We start from the raw sequence: 8,929 nt of genomic DNA, 5'->3' as shown, positions 1-8,929 counted from the left end.
AAACAACTTTCGGTCACCAAGGGGTCGGCTTGTCCCCTTTGTGGCTGGAAGCAGTGACACAAGCAGCGACTTCCCCGGCGGGCCTCAGGGATAGGCCAGCTTCTTTGCTTGCTCTGGCCTGGGCTGTTGACAGCTAGTTGGGTTTTCTTGATTCGGATGAATTTCATTTAGAGACCCCTCTGTCCCCACGCATACGGTGCACCCTGCCTTAAAGCTCACAGCCATTGCTGGTCTACAGAGGATTTGCTATTTTTCTTTCATTTAAGAAAAAAAAAGATAGATGGGTGGGTGGGTCCAGCTTCATCATTAAGTGAAAAATCATTTTGCAAAAGCAGCGGAGGGTGGGAGTGGGGCGCATTTGCGGGACACCAGGAGGGGTCCGGGCGCCCTGCCTGACCCGGAATCTGGTCTCTCATTCCCATTGCACGCACTGCTGCCAGCGAGGCCAAGGGAACCAAGACCGAGGGATCTGCAGAGATCACCTCGGGGGACAGCCTCTGGAGCTTACAGCCAGTGTGAGTTCTCCGGGGGCAGCCTGGCCCAAGTCCTCTGAACAGCGCTGGCCAATGTTTAACCCAAAAGCGGTGGCCACCAGGTCCCTTTTGTTTGCTCGCAAATTAATCACCCAGCGCAAAGCCGGCGCCAGAGTGGGTTTATCGCCCACCAGGAGGGGGGGCTCGGCGGCCACGCAGAGACAAAGAGGAGTTCGCACCTTCCAGCTTTTGATCCCAGATTACGGCGGCCTCCCAGCCTAATACGAGCCTCCTGGGGCCGCGTCTGGGAGGTCAGTCATAATTGGCGGAAGTTTGCAGACCATTAGCAAGATGTCGACATTTTCGAGGCACAACCCCGCAAAACTCCCTCTTCCCCCTTCCCTCGGGCGCGAGAGTGCGGGCTGGAGTCTAGGGGTAGAAACTGGAGTGACCCCGGGGTGAAGTTAGAGCTACGGGCATGAGCGGGCGATTTCGGGAGGGGGCTCGTGGCCAGCTGAAGCCACCGGCTTGGGTCCAGCTCGGCGGAGCCAAAGGCGAGGGGGATATTTACAAGTGAAATTAGCAAGTTCCCTCCCTTTGCTCAAGCCCAAGTGCGGAGCGCCCGGGGGCAGTATCTGGCTCTCCAGTGCACCTGGACGCTTGGGCCACCGAGTGGGTGCGGTGAATTAATTTTCCTTGCAAGAAGAAGAGATCGGGCCTACATTGGTCTGCCAGCGCAGGGCCGAGCCAGATCCTGAGGAGTGTGGGCCGCTGCACAGAGCTGAGGAGCGAACCCAGGCCCAAGCTCCAGCCACGTGGGGAGGGGTGCTTTTTGTCACCCGGTACACACTCTGCAGTGACCTCGCTGGTGGGTGCCTGGCGAGGGAACGTCGGACCTCCGGCACTCCTCCTCAGGATGCTGTGCAGGAGGAGTGAGAGGGGGCCCTGGTGAATCGCTTTAAACCAAGACACCGCGCTGGGTCCCCGTTGTCTCCTCTCTTTTTCTCTCTCCTAATCGCCGGCCAAGGGAAAGGGAGGGGGGGGGCCCGCAGAGAAAGAAACACCGAAAGGGAAAGAAAGGAAAGAGAGAGAGATGGCGAGCCGGCAGTGTCCAAACCACTTTATTCTCTCTGGCGACTTCAGGGAATTCTCAGCACTGGCGCCAAGCGCTCTTAAGCATGTGCGTCAAAAATGGGCGGCTGGAAGAGTTGGTCGCCACTCCAGTTCCGCCCCTATCTCAGCGCGGCTAGCCCACAACGGAATTGCATTTCACCCTCCACTTGCCCCCACTTCAGAGTCCGGGGCCTGGGGACTCAGGGGGTACACGTGTAAGAGCCTTCTCTGCTCTCTAGCACACACACATCATCGGAAGTCTAGAGGTTCTTAACCTCCAGGGCCCACAAGCGACCCTTGCCCCCGCCCCCCCTTCGCTTTCAAAGCAAGGTCCCTCAGAGAAGGTCCGAGGTTAGCCTAAAGAGCATCCAACATCAGCGCCAGGGCAGCCCAACCCATTCCTTTGGGTTTGGGGGACTCTCCTGACGGCGGCGGGGAGCTGAGATAACACCGGGGCCAAGTCGGCGGCAGGTCAGATTAGTTAAGATCGGTTCCCGCCTCCCCCTCCGCCTTTGCTGCGGCCCCCACCCTACCTGAACTGGTACCAGTCACCTCGCCCTAGGGTTGGGGGCGTTTCACGGTTTGTTTTACAAATTCGTCCCGGACTTCTGTAGCGATAAGTCCCCTCGAGAAGAAAGAACCGAGGCACCCAGAGATAAGTGCGTGCCTGCAGGAGATACTAGGCTGCTGGCGGCACCTCCCCCCTCCGGGCTCGCCCACCTCTAACAGGCGGCTGGGCACCCAGCGGGCCTCGGAGGCGCGGGCGGCGACTAGGCGGGGACAGGCCTGGAACGCGGTCCGGGGCATAGACCTTTTTGTCCAGAGCCTCATTGAAACCACCACACCACCACCACCCCCGACTCTACACGCCCCCTTCCACCGAGTTCGGGGAGCCCACACCCAAACCAGCTAAGGGGCTGCTAACTGCATTTCACAAAACCCCGAGTCCACCTCCCAGAGCGAGCGCCCAGGGCTGGCGAAGCAGGCTGTATACGTGTTGGCGTGTACGTGTGTCTCGGTCCGAGTGTGCCGGCGTGTTTGCTAACACAAGCGTTGAGGACAGAGGAGTCTTTACGCTCGGATGCGGGTGGGGCAGGGTGGGCGAGGGATTTCCCCCACTCCGTGCACACTCGCCCCGTGCCCAGATCGGGCCACAGCTGGGTGTCCACACCAACGCAGATGTAAAGAGACCTTCAAAAAGGAACCTGCACCCCCCCACCCCACCCCACCCCTCTAGGGCTCGGCCAGCCTGGAGCGGAGGGCGGCCAGGCGGAGCTTGGCTCCACGTGGGGCTGCGGAGCGCGTTAGCCTGACGTCTGGGCGCCGCCGGCTTTGTTGCGCCGAGCGGCCGAATGGCAGCTCGTCCGGAGCTCCGCCGCCCGGCCGGCTGGGCCGAGGCCCGGGGAAGAGGGAGAGCAGCCGAGAGGAGCGGGGAGGCGAGCCGGGAACGCTGGAGGCCAGCGCCCCTGCCCGGCGCCGAGCGCGCTCTCCGCCTTGCTCGCGTCGCCGCCGGCAGGCTCGCCGCTCCCTCCCCCTCCGCCTTGGCCCTGCCTCCTCCCTGGATCCGGGGCAAGATGACTGGGGCATTTCAGACGTGGGCCCAGGGAGAGCTAGCTGGGGAGCTCTGAGGCTGCGGCGATCTCCCGATAAGCCACCTAGAGGCGACTCCGGGTGCGCGCGCGCGCTCCCCAGTGGCTCCCCGCCCTCCCTCTGATCATGTTGACATATTCACGGGACAGGCAGTAGTACCGATGCGGCGCAGCGACGTTACAGTTTCCGACACCTTCTTTTTATAACTCGGCTCTATCCCCCAGCACTCGACCTGTGAAAACCACGCCTATGCAGCCACACAATTGGTCCGAAAGCGTCAAAGAGCCAATCAAGAGGCCTCCGGCTCCCCGCAGCCCACAGCAGAGCCCGACCTTCTAGAGCCGCCGAGCAGACGCCCGGGGAATTCTAGAGGCGAGGAGGGTGGAGAGTTGCTCACGCTCGCTCGCTCTCGCTCGCTCGCCTGCCTGCCTGCCCGCCCTGGCGCCCTCCTTCCCCTCGCCTTTCCCTCTTCCTCTCCTGCTCTCGATCCCTCTTCTTGCCATTTCGCCCCCTTGGATCCTTCCAGCCCTCCGCGCCTGGCCGCAGAATTAGGAAGTGAATCCGCTTACATTTTTAGGACGAGGAAGAGCGGCCCCCGAGCCGAGCACAGCTACATTTCGGATTGCACCCGAGACACCCTCCGGAGCTCTGGGCCGCGGAAGGAGGACAGCGAACGGAAGCCGGCTTGCAGTTCAAGTTTTGATAGCGCTGGGCGAAGGGGTTTCAGTCCGATTTCTTTCTTTCTTTCTTTTTCCCCACTCCCACCCCCGTCCGCCCCCCCACCTTAGTCCGGGTTAAAGCCGGGGCTAGTGCAAAGGCAGACGTCTCCCGGGAGGTAGAGGGGCCCTGGGAGAAGAAGACAAGGTAAAAAAAAAGTCGCCTTGGAGAATCGCTCGCTTTTGCAACAAAGAAACCGAGCGCTGGGCCGAGATTCCCGGGACGCTGGGCTGGCTTGTGTGTTCCCAGCTGAGCCCGCGGGCTCCGGCGCTAGTCGAGACTCTGCTAGCTCGACTTCCCTTCCCCAGAGCGGCTTTTTCAAACCGCTGGGCATAGGGACAGTCCCCCCTCCAGCGACTATGTCTCCAGATTTCTCGCCTTGAAGACGAAGATCGGCGGTGTTCTCCCCCCAAAGACACTCTCCCCTTGAGGTGCTTTAGTGTGATTGCCCCCCTCCTTTATTTTTTGGCCCCTTCAGTATGTGCTGCTGTTAACAAGCGGAAAAAGAAACAAGTTTGAAAAAAAAAAGCAGCAACGGACTTGTCCCCGGCTGGAGCCCAGCGCCCCGCCTGGAGTGGATGAACTTCTCCATGAGAGATCCGGTCATTCCTGGGACAAGCATGGCTTACCATCCCTTCCTACCTCACCGGGCGCCGGACTTCGCCATGAGCGCTGTGCTGGGCCACCAGCCGCCCTTTTTCCCCGCGCTGACTCTGCCTCCCAACGGCGCCGCGGCGCTTTCACTGCCTGGCGCCCTGGCCAAGCCGATCATGGATCAATTGGTGGGGGCAGCCGAGACCGGCATCCCTTTCTCGTCCCTGGGGCCACAGGCGCATCTGAGGCCTCTGAAGACCTTGGAGCCCGAAGAGGAGGTGGAAGACGACCCCAAGGTGCACCTCGAAGCCAAGGAACTTTGGGACCAGTTCCACAAACGGGGCACCGAGATGGTCATTACCAAGTCAGGAAGGTAAGCAAGGCCCGTGGGCCCCCCCCCCTTTCCGAAGCTATTGGCACTTCTTACTTATTTCTCTCCTCCCAGAACGGTGTGTTTGCCAGTTTCTAGCGCTTGGATGAAAACTTAAGTTTTCTTAGAACTACTGGGAGACACACAGGGCCCTGCCCCAGCTGCAGGGAATTTCAGTTTACCTGGGCGCCTGCAACCAGCAGTTTCACCCTATCTAGTTCTGCCCCCTGCAAGAGACATAGCCCTTTTTTTTAACCACCCCCCCTTCCAGAAAAGCTCACAATTTTTTGTTGTTGCAGGAAACAAGAAAGCCGCAGGCGACAGGAAGTCCCCTGTGCAAACCTTTCTGGAACATCCTTAATTCTTTGTTGGGGTTTGTGTTTTGTGTTTCATTTTCCTCCTACAGAGGAAAACAAACAGTAAAAGAGAGAGAGAGAGAAGAAAGGCCCTGGCTTTTGTGTGGTGGTGGGAGGCCTGGCGCTCATGCCCTGCCCTCTCTGCCCTTCAGCGTGGCTCCTGGGTCTGGAGGGGGCCCTGAGCCTCTGGGCCGGAGAAGAAACGCGAGGGCGTTGGAGTTTGTTTGCTCACACGACTTCACGTGTCTAAAAGCCCAGGGAGAGTTCAGCGAGCGACTTCACAGAATTAACGTTGTGTTTGCAGATCGGAGGAGCGAGTGGAGAAACCCAGGCGGCTTTTTATAATGCGAGCTCTGATAAGCCACATCTTCCTTAGTTTGTAGAGGCCCCTGCCTGGGCGTGAATGAGGCGACCCTAACCATTTAGAACCTCGGGTGGTCTTTTTTGTTTCCCCCCCTTTATAGATTTGGAATCTAGAAAAGCCTATAGTGGAAAAGACAAAAATAATTTCTGCCCCCCCCCCACCCGCCCTTCTTGGTATCTTCAACTTTCTTGTCTCCTTAAATGTTAAAGGAGGCCAGAGTTGGGCAGAAAGTTCTACCGTAAATCAGAAGCGCTTTTTGTCAGTTTCCCAGGGAAGGGTTTCGATTTAAATCAGGGCTGGGGGTGGGGGCACCGAATGCCATCTCTGGTTTGGAATAAACAGCCCTTTGGTGGCATGACCTTACAGTTTGGGGCTAGCTTGGCTGGGAGGGCGGGGGTGTTGTCCCGGAATGCAGTTAGCAACTGGATCTCGGGGCAGGTTGGTTTGAGGCCTTGGAATACGCCTCATTCGGCAACCATTCGTTTCTGTAGAGGGCCCGCAGCAAAGCAGTTTCATTCCCCTTAATAAGCCAAGCTACTGTTGTCCTGCAGCTGAGGGGCTGCAACTGACTACCGAACTTTCTGTCCCTAGATAAGTGGGACCTTTTCTCTTCCGTGGGAGGCAGGAGAGACCAAGCCCTTTTACTAAGTATGGCTGAGAGAGCCGTAGACAAGAATTTCTGGGCCAAGAAGGGCGGCGAGGAATGTCCTCCAGAGGAAGCAATCTGAAAACAGAAGAAAATGACGATGTGAGAAGACGCAGAAGGGTTTTAGTAATTCACTTGTGTCGAAGCTTGGGCCTTTTGATAGAGAAAAAGTTAACACTTCAGGTAGCGAGAGGAAGCAAGGCTGTAACCCTGCTCTTAAAAAAGACAAGCGCCCTCCTTGATCCCCGCGTAGCGTCAGCAGCGCGGTTTCGATCATTTCGGATACAAATCTTGGGTCCGGAGCGATGTCTTAAATTCTTTTTGTCCTTTTCTGTCTCTTCCGTTGTAGGCGAATGTTTCCCCCCTTTAAAGTGAGATGCTCTGGGCTGGATAAAAAAGCCAAGTACATTTTACTGATGGACATTATCGCTGCGGATGACTGTCGCTATAAGTTTCACAACTCTCGGTGGATGGTGGCGGGCAAAGCTGACCCTGAAATGCCAAAGAGGATGTACATTCACCCAGACAGCCCCGCCACTGGGGAACAGTGGATGTCCAAAGTAGTCACTTTCCACAAACTGAAACTCACCAACAACATTTCAGACAAACACGGATTTGTAAGTTTCACTGTAGGCTTCTTCTGGGCTGGAAAACTCCCCTCTCTTCCCCTCTTATTCCAAAGGCAGCGCCGGCCTCGTCCTAGTTCCCTTTGCAGATCACGACTGTCTATGCAGAGGTGCCCTGGCTCTCTCTCCTTGCTAAGCCTAGCAGGGTGGTTGGTCCTAGCTGCCAGCGGGAGAGAGAATTCTGGGCTCTTTCGCTTCGGATCCTGGAAAGTCTGGCTCTCTGAAATCAGCAAGGGCAAGAAAACTTGGCTGTAGCCTTCCCGGGCCCTTGGAAAATTCCTGACCTGGTAGTGAATTTAAGAAGAAGGAAAAAAGTCATTCAGATCTCAAATCCATTTCATTATGGATTTCATCGTGGATTTGCTTTATTTTACAACCGTGTGCTTCTGTGCTGTCACCAGTCTTTCTCGGGAGGGTTTTTGAGATCCGGAGCCTTGACCCCGCTTGCTGACACGGCGCGCGACCGCGTTTCGTTCAAGTTGGGTTTTCTTGTCCTTAAAAAAAGAAAGAAAACGAGTAGAACCGGGCTTCTAGGAAAGGGAGGTCGGTCAGAAAATGACAGATCTCGTTTGTCGGCAGGAAAATCGTGGGCGTGTGTGTTTACATGTGTACTGGACCCCAGTGGGGACACTTGGAAATGGGTAGGGAACTTGAATTGCTTGGGGGAGTCTGGCCGGGACGTTTGGCCCTCTCCCGTAACCCTCCCCAACTTTCAATAAAATAAGCAAAGTGATAAGCAGGGAATAAGCAGAAAGATTAGGCCCAGGAAGACCTGAATAGCGCGGAAAGATCTCCAGCCGGCAGGAATTGCATTTGCAGCCCTGACTTGATTAAGGCATAAATATTCCTCTCTCCAGCTCAGCCTTTCAGGGGCTTTAAGTGGATCGGGCTCATCAATTAGTGGGCACTTACAGTACTGAATCATTTTGTAAATTAAAATGCATGTTTTTCTTTATCTTTTAAGACTTTGGCCTTCCCAAGTGATCACCCAACGTTGCAGGGGATTTATAGTTTTGGTACTCAGGTAGGCTAGGGTTCAAGGTTCGAATGAGCCTTAGAAGGTGAGGGTGGGTGGGTGGGGGACCCTTTGGAAATAGAGGAGCCATTTGGATTCTCCTGCCGGTAACCTCGGCGGAGCGGATAAACTTGCCAAGGAGCTACACCTAGGAGGTGGACTCCTTAGCTTGGTACCCTGCGGTGGGGGAAGGTGTCAACTTGGCAGGGGTCCTAAGATCCCTTTTGTCTTGTTAAAATATGCCCCCCCTCCCATCTCTCCCCCTCCTTGTTTTCCTGCAGACCATACTAAACTCCATGCACAAATACCAGCCCCGGTTTCACATCGTGAGGGCCAACGACATCTTGAAACTCCCTTACAGTACATTCCGGACTTACTTGTTCCCAGAAACGGAATTCATTGCCGTGACCGCCTATCAGAACGATAAGGTAACCCGAGGGGTGGGGGGACAGGAGTGTGTTTCCCCCCCTGTTGTTTCTAATCTCCTTTCCGCTGGCTGCTTCTGGATGAGGGTGAGAGAGTGACCAGACAGCTAGGGGGTAGGAGTCCATTGGAGTGGGGTTTGTGTGAATTTGAACTTCCAGCGTTGGGCGAAAGGGGTGCAGGCATTTCTCTCAAGAGGTGGGGATGGGGGGCTCATGATGAAGTGTCCCAAAGACGAATGGCCAAGAGGTCAGGCGTCTTGAAGAAATGAAGGAACTTAAGAATGTACATCCCAAGCCATTTGGGGATTGCCCGGCCTTTCTCCCCTAGCCAGCGATCCTGAGTAGCGGGGTCTGGTTTTTATTAACTTTATTCTGCAGTGATTTCTAAGGTGTGTGTGTGTGTGTGTGTGTGTGTGTGTGTGTTTAGGAAGATCACAGAGGCTTGCTAATCAGAGTTGTTGGGGCTCGGGGAAGGGGAGGGGGTTCTGTTTTAGGAGTACTTACACAGGCAGCCCCTAGGAACTAGGTTCTCACGGTGGCCTGAAGGTCATGGGCAGGTAGAACAGTGATCTTGACTGCTGGGTTCCCCAGTGTGGCCATTACAAGGGTGAGGAGAATCTAAAGACCAGACCCGCCCCCC

The 8,929-nt window shown here is 56.2% G+C and overlaps 1 protein-coding gene across 2 annotated transcripts in view; it reads left to right on the top strand.

The window, feature by feature from the left end:
- Positions 1-3,605: 3,605 nt before the first annotated feature.
- TBX3 (T-box transcription factor 3) overlaps positions 3,606-8,929 on the top strand; it is a 13,684-nt gene continuing 8,360 nt past the window's right edge. The window contains exons 1-4 of one of the 2 annotated variants that reach the window (XM_004709550.2): positions 3,606-4,860; positions 6,573-6,840; positions 7,814-7,873; positions 8,146-8,292. In XM_004709550.2, the coding sequence (XP_004709607.1) occupies positions 4,472-4,860; positions 6,573-6,840; positions 7,814-7,873; positions 8,146-8,292 (864 nt within the window). In that variant the 5' untranslated portion in view covers positions 3,606-4,471. The remainder of the gene's footprint in view (positions 4,861-6,572; positions 6,841-7,813; positions 7,874-8,145; positions 8,293-8,929) is intronic. The other variant, XM_004709551.2, reaches the window with a different exon arrangement.

The sequence above is a fragment of the Echinops telfairi genome, unplaced genomic scaffold (assembly GCF_000313985.2).
Source record: "Echinops telfairi isolate 266 unplaced genomic scaffold, ASM31398v2 ScPeMD7_7412;HRSCAF=8450, whole genome shotgun sequence".
In the NCBI taxonomy this organism is placed as follows: Eukaryota; Metazoa; Chordata; class Mammalia; order Afrosoricida; family Tenrecidae; genus Echinops; species Echinops telfairi.
Note: the sequence above shows the minus strand (reverse complement) of the source record. Positions and strands in the feature narration are given on the sequence as shown.